Source organism: Haplochromis burtoni, unplaced genomic scaffold, assembly GCF_018398535.1.
Source record: "Haplochromis burtoni strain Fernald_Lab_line unplaced genomic scaffold, NCSU_Asbu1 Contig_317, whole genome shotgun sequence".
NCBI classification, from domain to species: domain Eukaryota; kingdom Metazoa; phylum Chordata; class Actinopteri; order Cichliformes; family Cichlidae; genus Haplochromis; species Haplochromis burtoni.
In genome coordinates, this window is record NW_024582678.1 from 34,793 (window position 1) to 49,634 (window position 14,842).

The 14,842-nt window shown below is 37.9% G+C and overlaps 1 protein-coding gene across 3 annotated transcripts in view; it reads left to right on the plus strand.

Annotated features, from left to right (window-relative positions):
• Positions 1–2,937: 2,937 nt before the first annotated feature.
• Positions 2,938–14,842, plus strand: part of map3k7 (mitogen-activated protein kinase kinase kinase 7) — a gene marked incomplete in the record, with an annotated part of 28,229 nt that continues 16,324 nt past the window's right edge. For 2 of the 3 annotated variants that reach the window (XM_042228297.1, XM_042228299.1), the window contains 9 exon segments: positions 2,939–3,231; positions 3,737–3,856; positions 3,975–4,085; positions 4,164–4,229; positions 4,309–4,354; positions 6,773–6,911; positions 9,450–9,574; positions 10,369–10,497; positions 10,824–10,954. In XM_042228297.1, the coding sequence (XP_042084231.1) occupies positions 3,764–3,856; positions 3,975–4,085; positions 4,164–4,229; positions 4,309–4,354; positions 6,773–6,911; positions 9,450–9,574; positions 10,369–10,497; positions 10,824–10,954 (840 nt within the window). 3 annotated transcript variants of the gene reach the window in all.

A 14,842-nucleotide genomic window follows, 5' to 3' on the forward strand; every position in this document is an offset into this window, starting at 1 on the left:
CCCATTATAGCACCATTGAAAAAGAGGTTCTTGCCTTACTCCTTGCGTTACAGCATTTTGAGGTCTATGTCGGGTCAAGTGTGCTGCCTGTGCAGGTGTTTACCGATCACAACCCACTAGTGTTTCTTTCCCAAATGCGCAACTTCAATCAAAGACTTATGCGCTGGTCCTTGTTATTGCAAGATTTTAACTTGGTGATCAATTACAAGAAAGGGAAAGAGAACATGTTGGCTGATACCCTGTCTAGAGCACTTTCACCTTGAATTAAACATTTTGGGGGTAATGTTAATTCTTGGGAAAGGGGGTGTTACGTACGGAAGCGTAGAGCTGCCACCCAGGCAAAAGAAAAATACAAGTGTATCACGTTATAACGTGAAAGGTTTATTGTTCTAACAAGGTACTTTTCCTGTTTGTACAATATACTATCATGTTTGTACAATATACTTTTCACGTTTGAACAACATAATATCACGTTATTACAATATACATAATTATCACGTTCGTATAATATAATATTGTACGAACGTGATCCTATATTGTACGAATGTGATAATTATGTATATTGTAATAACGTGATATTATGTTGTTCAAACATGATAGTATATTGTACAAACATGATAGTATATTGTACAAACAGGAAAAGTATCTTGTTAGAACAATAAACCTTTCACGTTATAACGTGATACACTTGTATTTTTCTTTTGCCTGGGTGGCAGCTCTACGCTTCCGTAGTTACGACTGATCGTAATCATATGTAAATTTGAGTGTCCAGGTGCTCCTCTGGGATTGGTGCATCCAGGGTGGATGGCTCACACCGATTGGCTGAGGACCGGGAGGCAGCAGATATGAAGAGACCGCCGGCGACTGCCACTTCATTCATCCTCAGCCCAACCCAACTGGCAGACCGTTCACTGTGTCACGATGTTACCATGTTGGTTAATGTAAGAGCATGTAGGAGTGGACCGCCTTTTTGTTTGATCAGTTTTCTCCTGTTTTTGTTAGGCAGGGAGGAAAGTGATTGTCGTTTGGTTTAGTTCCTTTGAGTAGGTAAGTTGTGTTTATTCCTGAGATAGCCTACCTTTTGTTTGTTGTTTTGGCCTTGGGTTCACCCTGAAGTTATGATATGCTCCCTTCCTTTGTTTAACTGCACTTATTGTAAATAAATCACTGTCACAAAATATTAAGTGTGTGACGTGCTGCTTGGGGTTGGACGGGGATGGATCACCCTTTATGTTGTGGTCTGGCCGTGCCTAGACGGGCCATAACACCCCCTCTTCAGCCTGTGAAAGTTTGTGGGATGGACATAGAGATGGTAACAAAATTCAAATATCTAGAAAACACCTAGATAACAATCTAAATGCGTCCCTGAATACCAACCTATACAAAAAGTGGCAAAGTTACCTCTTTTTGTTAAGAAAACTAAAATCTCTTGATCTGCAGTAAAATATTAAAGATGTTCTATCAGTCTATGGTGGCAATTGTCCTGTTCTATGCTGCAGTCTACTGGGGAGGCAGCATGAGTAACAAGGATGCAAGGAGACTGGACAAACTAGTGAGAAAAGCTGGCTTTGTAATTGGTGCCAGACTGGACATGCTGGGGAAAGATGCACATTAAAGACATTAGAAGCCATCCTGAATAACGCTGATCACCCACTTTATAAAATCTTTATGGAACAAAAGCCATCAGTACTGGAAGACTCCTCTCTCTCTGTTGTAAAACAGAGTGATATAGGAAATCAAATACACCCACAGCTATCAGGCTTTTCTCATACAAATAGCAGATGAACAATTTCAGACAGGAGTTTTTCTATTTCTTAAATAAAGCTTAGAACAGACACCAAGGGTGTGTTCCAATAGCCCGATTTACTTAGTAAGGTTTCTAAACTTAATAGGTCTTCCAATTCTCCAAATACTAACAGAAAGAGCTTCAATGATTTCTTTTTGCTTCCTTTAGCATAGGATACACTGGAACATCCTTATGAAAGGGGAGGTGAAAACGATGATATAATGATATAACCCTGATATAGACCTGCTTATATATTTCAAGTTTTAAACAACAGCCTGTTAAATTCACAGCTGAACTTTGAACCTCACACTTGCTTTCCATGAAGAATGCAGAATCCTGTATAAGCCCAAGATTATGATGTATAAGTGATAAAAGCTGCACTTAAGCTTCTGTATTATCATTGTTCATTACTAATGTTCCTTTTCTGAATTGCAGTATTTATATATTTTTTTCTTTGGTACGAGTAAGCTGGGATAAGTGATAGACAGAGGGAATTTCACAGAAATACCAAACAGAAGGGAGGAAATGAGCTGCCCTGGATCACAGCAGGTAAATGTAAGAAAACAAGATGTATTTAATCTTATATTCTGCCAGCCCTAAAAATAAAAGACTGTACAGATGTTGAGTCAATATTCTGCTTAGATAAACGGAATTTTTTGCTTTCATGCAAGATTGAGGACATGTGCAAGACACATTATTACATTTACATGTTTTTAATGAAAACATTCTTTTTTATTTTTATTTTTTATATTGATTGGTACCTTACACTAAGGACAAATACAAAATATATGTTATCTTGGAAGTAAATTTAAATTCTAATCTGTAAAATGGCATAGAAGTATTTTTACTGCTTCAACATTTTTATTTATAATATTAAGTATCGGAAATTTTCAGAAAATAACTGAAATAATAATTTTTCAAACAAACTAAACAACCAAACAACTGTCTTTGTCCTGAGATCTAGTTTAGGACTTGTTCTAGAAACATCTTTACAACAAAGAAATATTCCACACGAAAACAAATTTCTTACTTTTTCTTTGTGTGTTATATCCGAACTAATTATGTCATTTACGGGGGGGGGAATGCTTCATTTTCTGAAGCTAATGCATTACGCTTCCGTACCTTTTTTGGTTTTCGGGGGACAGAATTACAATACGCACACACTTCCTGGTGGAGCTCCCCCTCTCCCCTGCGAAGAATCAAAATACATTCCTAGCAAGCCAGCTACACAAGTTGTCAAAAAGTTATGCTTGTTTGTCAAGTGGATAGACAAAACAGTTTTTATAAAAATGGACGTTATTCCAGGTTTTTTTTTACATGAATAGTAGAAAATATCCCCATGTCCACATAACCGGCACTGGTGACAAGTCATCTACGAAGAGTTGGATTGTTGAAGCTAAGAAAGTCCTGGTAGCTAGCGTTACCAACCGGGCCAGCCAGCTAACGTAAGCTGCTATTTTAACAGGCCTCGAATTGCTTGTCTTTTTTAAGGTTGTGTTGTGACAGTGTCAGACTCTGGTGAGGAATGGTGTAGTCTTATTCTGTCGTCCCAGATCTTTAATTATGCAAAAAGCTAACTTTAAACACTTATTTTCTCCAGTAGTTTTTCGTAGCAGCTGCATAACTGAGCTAGTTATGCTATGCGGTTAGCCTTGACTGCATCAAGGGAACTGACAGTAGGTAGGCAAACGCCGATCCGTTTTCGGTGCTTGACAGCCGGCCAAAGAATGACAATTTGCCATTTTTGAAGGCTGTAACGTGTTTGTTTTATTGAGTAGCCATGTCTCCTTACGGCATCAGTCACAATTACGCAGTTACGTTAAAAAAAAAAATACGACTGCGTAATTGCAATTGATGTCTTGAAACCTATCTAAGTATCCTTGTGCTGATTTATTTATTATTTATTAATATTGAGCTTTTTACCTATGTGTTGTTTGCTCGTTTTCATAGTAAGTTACTAGCTGACCTAAGCTAGTAATGTCTCTATCGTTACCACCAGCGGAAATGCTTGAAACACCACCTGGGTATCCCTTTGAAGAAATCAATTATGAGGACATTGAAGTTGAGGAGGTAACTTGGGATTATTTTTGCTGTTTTTCGTGTCACTAGCGCATGACAACAGTTAGTGTCAGCTCGATGAAGCTCTTACCTAGTGAGTGTAACTTTGATGCTAACTACCTGTTCTCAGGTGGTGGGGAGAGGAGCTTTTGGGGTCGTCTGCAAAGCAAAATGGAAAGGAAAAGATGTTGCAATCAAGACTATTGAGAGTGAATCAGAGAGGAAAGCCTTTATTGTTGAGGTATTTTTTCGTTATTGAAATATTCTCAAGATTATTTCAACAGCCTGCCTGTGTGTAACCTTTCCTTTTCATCTCCAGCTCAGACAACTTTCACGTGTGAATCACCCCAACATTGTGAAACTGTATGGCTCTTGCAATAGTCCAGTAAGTTCACTAGGATAACAATGACTATTTGGTCTATTTGGTTGATTTTGAGTTTTTGATGGTGTTCTTTCCACTGCAGGTTTGCCTTGTGATGGAATATGCAGAAGGTGGATCATTATATAATGGTGAGTCAATATGTTTTAATAGAAAACACTATGGTTGTGTTACATGTTACACCATTTATTTTGCTTTGCTAGTAATGAACACTGCTTTAGACAGACACAGCCCTGTTGAGTTGATCCTCCAGTTGTTTGCATGTTCAGCCACTTTTCTGATTCGTTAGAAGTCCATGTTTGCACAGCGACATGCAGCCCTTACATGCACATACCTAAATATTCAGATAAACCTGGGAACTGGTGGGGTATAAAATTGATCAGTAATAAAATAATTTGTGTGCGTACAGTTAAGACAGTTAAATTAACATTTTCAGTAAGAATGAAAATTGAGTATTTGAACCTTCTGCAAATAAATTACATACATATATTTCTTACAGCCTCATTTTCAAATAAGTTAAAAGACTTATCCTATGTATATCTAGGCTTGTTGTTTCTTATGTTTACCATGAGTGCTTTTATAAGCAATTTGTTGTCATGTAGCAGCAGAGTCTGGGATTACTGGATGTCAGATAGGTGCAGGTTTATTTGAATTTTTCCGCCTAATGATGGCCTCCCTTTCTTGCGAAATCTCTTTCCCCCTAACTTTCAAACCATGAAAAGCAAATTCAACACTTCAGAAATGAAATATCATGAAATAAGAGGGGAGCAGCCCTCACCTGGCCAGTTGGGCCAGGTGAGGGCCAGTTTCCTGGCCAGGTGAGGGCTTTTCCTCTGCAAAAGGGGGACAAATTTAAATCTCTGACCTCAACTAAAAGGTCAAGGTCAGAGGTCAAGTTTTTGAAAATCTTGTGAATGTGATAACTCAAGAAGGAAGCCATTTTTTTGTTTTAAAAAAATTGAATTAAAGCTGTCTCCACTTCAGTCACAACTGTTTTATATATAATTCATTTTGGGTAGCATTCAGAGACAAAACGTCAAAAACTTGTGTCTTAAACATTATGGAGGGCACTATTAGTACTAATTTGTATCATGTTCATAAAATATTCTGTGCTCAGTTGTACTTAAAATTTGCCAGAATTGTTATGGGGCAAATTTCGCTGAATTTCAGTGAGTTTGGGGTTTTCCCCTTGTAGCTATCAGGTTTACTTGAATGAGGTTTTGGGACAAAGTAGTTTGCTGTTCTTAGTGGTTTGCTTATAATAAATTTTCATAAACTACATTTTTGGACATAGTTTTGTGGGACATTGCGGGCAGTGAAGCAAATATAACAAATGCTGAGAACTATCGAAAAGTCCTGTTGTTCTTGATGATATTGCGTGTGTTTGTACGCAAATGGAATTCCTGGTCTCTGACTTTGGCTGGCAATTGTTGTGATGATGGAAATATGCTTACACCAATGGCATCATGGTGGACATGATAGTGTAAAAATGACTGTGTGAAGATGAGTTTGAAATTAGTTTTGCGGAATAAATTTGGACAAAATGAAGTGTAAAGTGAGTTTTTCTAACAAGGCTGCAGATAGCTCAGTTTGTGTTGTGATTACATTTCATGGTGAAATATGCTGACACTTTGAAATCCAGTCATAAGATATTGTTGAAACAATGCTTTTGGATGTCTACAAATTTAGAGTTTGAACCTCAACCTCTTTTCCACTGCAAATGAGACTCTAGGCAGTTTAGTCTTACTACAGAGTCAGGTCACATGTATATGGTTGAATGAGAAAATACACATTATTTTATATCAGTTACTCAAAATTAATGTCATTAATATTATAATTTTTTCTTAAAAATATATATGCTGTTAGAGGGTCATTGTGGGTATTTAATGTGCATATATGTTTCTTCGTGTGCTTAGGCCTTGTATCTGTTAGCTGTTCGGGTGAACATTTTTGGTTGACAGAATGTTTATTAAGGGTCACCCTTTATTGATAATCAGTAATGATAATATCCCCAATGAGTTTGAAATTTTATGTTGACAAACACTCATTTTTATTTTTATTTTGATTGGTGAACTAATATACACTCCTGGGATGTCTTGTAATACTCGATTGAATTTCAAATTAACCTAGTAAGTTGTAAGATATTTCTCCAGCATTTTTAAACATGCTGCTGTCATTTAAATAAAAACATTAATATGAATTATATTTTTAAATATGATTGTATAATAATGATCATTATTTACAGGTATTCTGTTCCTCCTGGTGTCAAAAATACTAAATTATGTCTTAGAAGCTGTTAATGTAACACTCCTTGTGAAAATAACACCAGGCTGTTTCAAATTTATAACATAGGTGCATCTGCTGGGACACTGAGGGCTAGTAATAGCTTTTTGTCAGTACTCTTAAAGAAGCTATAGTGAAAATGCACATGGGTGTTTCAGTCCATATGACAGTGTCATAATTACTATAGGGACCCCACACTTTGCCTAGTTGGTTTGAAGGTATGCTGTCTGTGGTCGCTGTTTGAGACTGTGTTTTCTTGTCCACAGTACTGCATGGTGCTGAACCCCTCCCCTATTACACTGCTTCCCATGCTATGAGCTGGTGTTTACAGTGTTCCCAGGGTGTGGCCTATCTCCATGGCATGAAACCAAAGGCTCTCATTCACAGGGACCTCAAACCACCCAAGTATGCACCTTTTCACCTCACACACTCCTTTATGTTTCCAGCAAATTATTTCGTTAAAGTAGTTTGATTCAGTTTGTACTATATTGTGTTCTTGTTAAACTATCTGGTATCTTTTGAGAAACATGTAGAGGCAATTTTTTTTTTTTTTGGCATGGCATTGTAAGCCACTTAGTTGAAAGTTACTCAAGATATTAACTAGGGCTGCCACAAACGATTATTTTGATAGTCGACTTGTCACCAATTATTTTTGCGATTAGTCGACTAATCAGATCATGCATCCATTGGACGTAAAACGTACAGCTTATTGCACCAGCACGCATCTGCTCTTGTATAACTAACTCATTAGCTTACAGTTTGAAGTGTTTATGGTATGTGCTAACTAAAAATAAAGACAAGATGATAGTTTATTAAATTTTAATGAAATCTGCAGGTTGTTTCAGTGAAGTTTAAATAAACTCAGCCGCCTGCTCCTTGCTATCTAAAATATAACAAGACACCGGAGTATATTCTCGAGCATCTCATACTTCTGATAATCAGTTGTTTGCTTGACGTTTATTCAGCTGTGTAAAAACTATAACTTTATTTCTCAGCCAAACCGATTTACTCAGGAACAAATAAAATACTAAAAAAGCCAAACAATAACATTTTTAAGTTATCTAAGTGACTTATATATGTTTAACCTGAGTAGTGAAAGACGGCGGTGGGTTTGAAAACGATTTGCCGGGAGTCCGGTGTTCTCACAGGCTCTAATGAGCCTTGAACCCCGGCTAACTATCGAGCTGGTGAGACGTCTGTTACCCACTAGCTCGATAGCTAGTGGGTAACGCACGTCTCCGAAAACGTCAGAGCGCTTTTGAAAATATGTGGTGTCTTGATAAACTGAGCAGATATTTGAGGTTTACACAGCTACATTCTCACCTGAAAATATGTTAAACTTTATTTTGTGACCCAAAAAGAATAATAAGAGTAATATTAAAACTAACTAGCTGCCGCCATTGTTGACTACTGCACTGGGCCGCGCTATGAATTCTGGGGCACAGCTTCTTCTTCTTCGGGGTTTAACGGCAGCTGGCATCCTTGTACATGCAGTGCTGCCATCTTCTGTTTCAGTCCGTTATTACACTCTTAAATTCTACTACTTATTCCTGCGTCTTTTGTGATCTTACAAAGCTTCAAACGACGCGTCGAGTATTAAATCAGTCGTCGACGATTTTACTAGTCGACGTAATCGTGACTAGTTGACTAATTGTGGCAGCCCTAATATTAACAGACATTTATTGCGACCTATCAGGAATGCTGAGGTGTGTGGAAGTGTCACAGTAAAATGTGTGTTGTATTTTGTTTTTCTTATTTTATTATGGCTCTTTTTATTTACCTTTAGGATGCTAATGAAAGTTTGGAATTGTGACATGTTCAGAATATATCATTTTTCTTTCTCTCTCATGATACGAATCCTACTATCAGAGAATTTGATAAAATGCTGTATTTTTCAAAAAAGAAGAAGAAGAAGAAGAAGAAGAAGAAATTAGCAAGACAGTGTACTCCAACCCTTAAATAACTAGCCAAAACATTTTGGCCATAAATGAACGACATTTGGATGTGTCTGATACAGGCAAAATGGGAAGGTGTAAAGACATTATTTACTTCGATATACATTTTGTTTTGGGCTTATTCAGATTATATTCTCATTGATTATGGAAAGCTTAGATGGAAAAAATGGAAATGAAAAGCAGTGGTTGCAATTCAATCTGGCAGCTTCAGGATTCAGGGAATGGCATTACATGCCACCAATGTAAAATCCTGATCAAAGGAAGTGGTAAATACCATGAAGAAAACCTGTGTTATCAGCATATAGAGTTACTCGCATCTTCTTTATAACAGCTGGTTCAGACTAACACACCCTCTATAAATGCCAACTCTTGCAGGGCATCCACACAGGATGGAAATCTCATTATTATGTGAAGACTGTCTTTATTCTTATTGCATGGTCATTTCCTCTGTGGAAACCCTTTAAATGTGTTGCACTTAAAAAAAGAAAACGTGGAAATACAGAATAGTGGTAGATTTGATGTAATTGTTTACTGCTATATAGGATGCAGTAATTAATGCAATATGTTGTGATATCTGGATTATATTCCATTGTCTCAGAAGGACCAGAGGCAACACTTCCAGCATTAATTAAAAAAAAAAAAAAGCAAGAAAACTAACCTATTACTAATAAGTATCCTGTAGGAAGAGAGGATCAGCTTACCTGTTCTGTGTAGATCATTTGGAGAGTTTATAGAATTAATGAAGCCTCTTGTAGTCACAAATTGTCACCTATCCAATATTGTACAGGAATTTATTTCCTGCATTATTACTATAGAATTTCCTTTGTCTCAAACAGTCGTAAGAGCCGAGCACTGTCATTCCTCTAGTACTTTTTAAAAAGAAACATTTTAAACCAAACCGGGCTGAAGTTAGTTACAGTTAGTCCTATGTTGTTTAGTTCAAGGCACTTTTTTGCTGCTAACAGGATGTATGTCTTCCTTGTTTCAGTCTACTTCTGGTGGCAGGAGGCACTGTGCTGAAGATTTGTGACTTTGGAACAGCATGTGACATTCAGACACACATGACCAACAACAAAGGAAGTGCAGCATGGATGGCCCCAGAAGTATTTGAAGGCAAATATGAGTAGTATTACAGCTGTTTGAAATGTTTTCCTATTTTTTGGCCAAGAAAAACTGAGATGTGTTTTTCTAATTACCTCAGCCTCATCATCTTTGTCATGTTTCATCTAATTGGAGATGGGTCCTGCTATTATTATTATTATTATGATTATTATTATGATTATTATTATTATACTATAGATTACTTCCACCATACTCTTATTTATTGATAGTAGCTACCGAACCAGTGACAGTGAGATGATGAATGGAGTCATGCTGTACTGGCTTTTCTTCTGTAAACGCAGAATTTTTGTTCTTACACAACCAAGAGCCTAATGTAAGTCTACAATAAGAGACTGATTAGAGGATGTCACAGGGAAAGATGAATTACTCCTAGTCATTGCCTTGTTTTTGGATGCATGTTGCAAGACTCCAGTGCAATTAAACAACCCGCTTTTGCCCCCTCAGTGAACCCCTCACAACTAATTTGCATCAGTGTGGAATGTTATCAGAAAAACCCAGCGCAGCAAGTTTGAAATAGGTGTATGATGTGCACTTTAATTCTTCAATAACAGGCTCCATAATTAAGCAACACAGGAGCCGTTCCTTGGTGAAAATGGCTCCCTTATTTTCATCCTCCTCCCCACTGAAAGCAAGAGAAAAGCTGCTGCCTTTGTCAGGCACATTCCTCGCTCTCTTGTCAAATGTTCCGCAGAGAATTTCCTTTATCAGTCAGTGATGTCAGACTGAGCCTTTTCCCCTCTTTGAAAAGGACCTAATTGTTGCTGTGGGTTTCTTTCTACTCACAGGCAGCAATTACAGCGAGAAGTGTGATGTGTTCAGCTGGGGAATCATTCTTTGGGAGGTGATCACCCGCAGGAAGCCCTTCGATGAAATCGGAGGGCCAGCTTTTCGCATTATGTGGGCTGTGCACAATGGTGAGTCACTCTTCCTGTCTGACTGTGTGGGTCTGTGTGTTTGTTTGTCGTGGGTGATGCAGAGGTCACATCCAGCTGTCGGCCACTAAGAGTGCTCAGGCATGCATGCTAGACGATTGTCAAAATAAAGATGTTGGCAGAGGGGGTAAAAGACATGTTGACCTTTTCAGCTGTCCTTGCAGTTTATTGCATCCTGGATGCAGCACTACTGACTCAAAAAATGGGAGGCAGTAATATATAATATTTATTTCTTTTGTGTTGTGTGATGCAGATATGTCTTTCCCTGTAACTGCGTGTGACCAGTTATTTCTTTTTATTGTATTCAGGCACAAGACCACCTTTAATCAAGAATTTGCCCAAGCCCATTGAAAGCCTAATGACTCGCTGTTGGTCCAAAGACCCCTCTCAGCGGCCTTCCATGGAAGAGATAGTGAAGATCATGACTCATCTAATGAAGGTATTCTGCCTTGTGTACTTTTAGTAAATTGAAGTAAATGAATCAAAAAACTGCAGTCTCCGGGGGTCTCATCAGTTTGTTAAAATTAGGGATGTACACCTCTAGCTGACAGCAATGTTTAATCATTGCTGTCCTTGCTTGTCGGCACCAGAAAAAGTAGCTGGTCGAATATATTCTAAACATATTAGTTTATAAATGGCAGTTACCAGTCCAGAGATGTTATGACTAGGGATGGGTATCGTTTAGGTTTTATCCGATACCGGTGGCAAACCGGTACTTTTGAAACGGTGCCGGTGCTTAAAGAATGGAGAACACAAAATTGGTCCAAAAACCTCTCATGTTCAGCTGTTTTTTTGTAAAAAGATAACAATGTTAGCCTTTTCTGCAGCTATGGGGCATATATGGTATCACTCTTGGCTGGAAGCAGTGCTTAAACAATGGAAAAAACACAAACTTTGTCCAAAAACCTCTCATGTTTAACTGTTTTCCACTTTTTCTTTGGTCATTTTAGCCTTTTTGGCCAGGGTGAAGGGAGTATCTGCCATCAAACAAGAAGACAGCCGCATGTAACTACGACGTGTTTGCTAGTTCACCTTACATGCATTAAGTAGATACGAATTACACACGAACAACATTAAGCTACTCACGCAGAGAAGAACGGCTGCTGCTGCCATCATCATCAGTCATCATTTCTGCTACACTGGCAGGGCTAGGGGCCAGGACTCTACTCTTCCGTTTCTTGGGGGATGTTAATAACTCCAGGTCCGATAACAGGCACCACACACGGAGTAGGTACGGTGCATTTCTCGGCTTTGAAAAAAGCGGTATGCGTCGCCAGGTGTTTCATCAGATTCAAGGTGTTACCTCCTTTGCACAGTATCACCTTAAAGCACTTGTTGCAGGCTGCTGAGTTTGCATCTTTTGCTGTGAAGTACAGCCAGACTTTTGACCGCTTCGCCTTGGGCATTTTTAATCTGTAGCTCTGCTCTAAAAGAACGTACGTACCTGGGCCCGCCTACTATCCTCGGAAACGTAAAATGATTGGCTAGAATCTAAAGTGTATCACAGCTCAGGAGAAAAAAAGCACCGAAATAAAGCACCGAAATGTGCGCTGCTTTTCGGTCTGGTTACTACCGTTTATGTCAGAACCGGTGCCATCATGGCACCGGATACCGGTACCCATCCCTAGTTATGACACCACTATCCATCTCTCCCTCTATCTCTCCGGTCAAAGGGGAAGTAAACAGGCGACGAGTATTAAATGGTGAAGTTGTGCAGATTTTTGTGCTTTTTCAAAAAAAATTGAGCAGCTGTATTTTTGCCGTTCAAAATTAATAATTTCATTAAAACCAAGCATCCAAATTTTGCACCAGGGTGTGGACACTAGCATGAAAGAAAACAGTTTAGTCTGTTTTGCATTTGGGCTGATATATACACCATTTGTGAAAGAATGGGGCACTCTCAGGAGCTTGGTGTATTCCAATATGGTATCGCGATAGGGTTCCGAGTGTGCAACAAAAATGTCCTTGCTACTAAATATTACACAGTCAACTGTTAGTGGTATCATAACAAAGTGGAACCGATTAGGAATAAACCTTGTGGAAATTCTTCCTAAATGAGTTGAAGCTGTTATAGCTACAGGAGTAGGGCTGCACGATATTAGGAAAACCTGCGATGTGCAATAACTTTGATCAATATTGCGATAACGATATGACTTGCGATAAAATAAATAGCAAAAAAAAAAATGAATACATAATTTCCATTTTACTGCAACAGTTTTATTTAAAGAAAGCTGCTGTATGAGCAGTGTAACAACAAAGTGCACTTTAACATTGAAACATTACCCCCATAAAAAAAGACATCCTTCCCGGTCTCTATCATTAGTTTTAAATAAACATAACTTAAATTATACTGCAAATGATCTCAATGCAGTTGTTCATCATTTTACCACTCACCAAGTAGTTATGATGTAAGTCAAAACTGGAGAGGAAACTTTACTGTAGTGCTTGCGTAGTTTTCAGCTTGGCTTAGTTCAAACATGACGGTCTTGCAGCATGTTTCGTACATTTGTGGAATGGCGACATGGGAAATGTAGTTTCGTGAGGGGATGCGGTATCTCCGGTCCACTTTATGTATTAGACTGGTGAAGCCCTCTCTGCTAACTGTATTTATAGGCATCATGTCTTTAGCCAAAAAATGTGTAATGGCCTCTGTTATTTCTTTATACCGCTTCGACGTTTTCTCATAAGGAGTTCCATTTGAAAAATCTGATACAGAGACTGCTGTTGGATTGCTGTGCTCTTTGTCTTAACATTAGCAACCTTTGTTTGGCTAGCCCTATCTTTCTGGAACTCTTCAAACAGTTCTCTGTGGTTGTATTGAAGATGATAGTGGAGATTAGTCGTGATTCCTCTGGTGGTTGCCACAAGTGTTCAGGAAGTTTTGCAGAGTACCTGTGTTTGGAGAACGTCGTCTTTATCAAATCCAAAGTACCTCCAATTAAGCGAGGTACTATTATTATTATTATTATTATTATTATTTTATTTTATTTTATTTTTTTAAGCCACGAGTTCATAGTCAGTAGCATTCTTGTCATGTGTCTCGCTCTCAGCCATTACAACTCTGACTCGTTGCTGCAGTGTTGTTCACTCCCCACCTCTAATCCATGTGATTGGTTAATGCCGTGAAGGGCTCTATTCAACTGATCAAATGTGTAAAGGGGTTTCTTTTATTGGTAAATTCTATAAAGCACGTGTGTAAACATTTTAAGTTACCCAATTATCGCCGTTTACGCCGTCTTTTGCGATGGGCCCATCGCACAGGCTGATATCGCGATGACAATAAATTTTAGATTTATTGTGCAGGCCTATACAGGAGGCAGGCCAACATCATTTTAAACGCTATGAATTAAGAATGGGACGTTTATATACGTGTGAACTAAGCCTGGGCAATATGAGGAAAATCTAATGTCACAATATTTTTTTGATTATATCACGATACACAATATATATCACGATATGTTTAAATAACCTCCAAAAAACAAAAATTGTTTTCAACTATACAGTGCCTAAATTTGCACTGGCATGCTCATTCAATATTTATTTTTCTGCTTTGAATACAAGAAATCTGAATGAATTAAAATGTTTTATTTAAACCATGTTTTTTTAACCATCAGTTGCACGCAGAGGTTTTTGACCAATGACAATACTGTCACAGCAGGTGGTCAACACTAGACCTTTAAAAAGCAAACAAAAGATCATAACGAAAAAGGACATCGAGTAATAATAAAACAATTGAAATTGTTCTTTTGTGCTTATAATATATAAAAATAGTAAAATTAAAATGTGATGACCCCAAATTACAGAAAAAAAAGTCTAGACGGTGACTATAAAAACGATTGACAAAGAATCAGGTATCACAGCTGTTTTATTTAACATTTTCTTTGGTGTGTGGGAAGATGTTGACATGCAGAGTTTAAAACATTCTTCATTTTGCAGTGGATGACTTTTCGGCTGTTGGAATACATTTGTGCTACTGCTTCCGTTTGCGGCAATAGTTTTACGGCACATTTTAACCATTTAACACCATTTTAACAGTCTTACATTGATACCAAACGTGTATACTAAGAGGTTTGAGGGGTAGCACTGGTGGCCAACAGTATTTTTGAACATTGATGTAATTATGCAAATTATAGATAGTCTTGTGTATTATTTTATAACACTTCTAAAATACATCATTCATATGTTTGAAAAACCATTATACTATTCTAAACAAACCACATCTTTATTCATATACAGTGGGGCAAAAAAGTATTTAGTCAGCCACCGATTGTGCAAGTTCCCCCACCTAAAATGATGACAGAGGTCAGTAATTTGCACCAGAGGTACA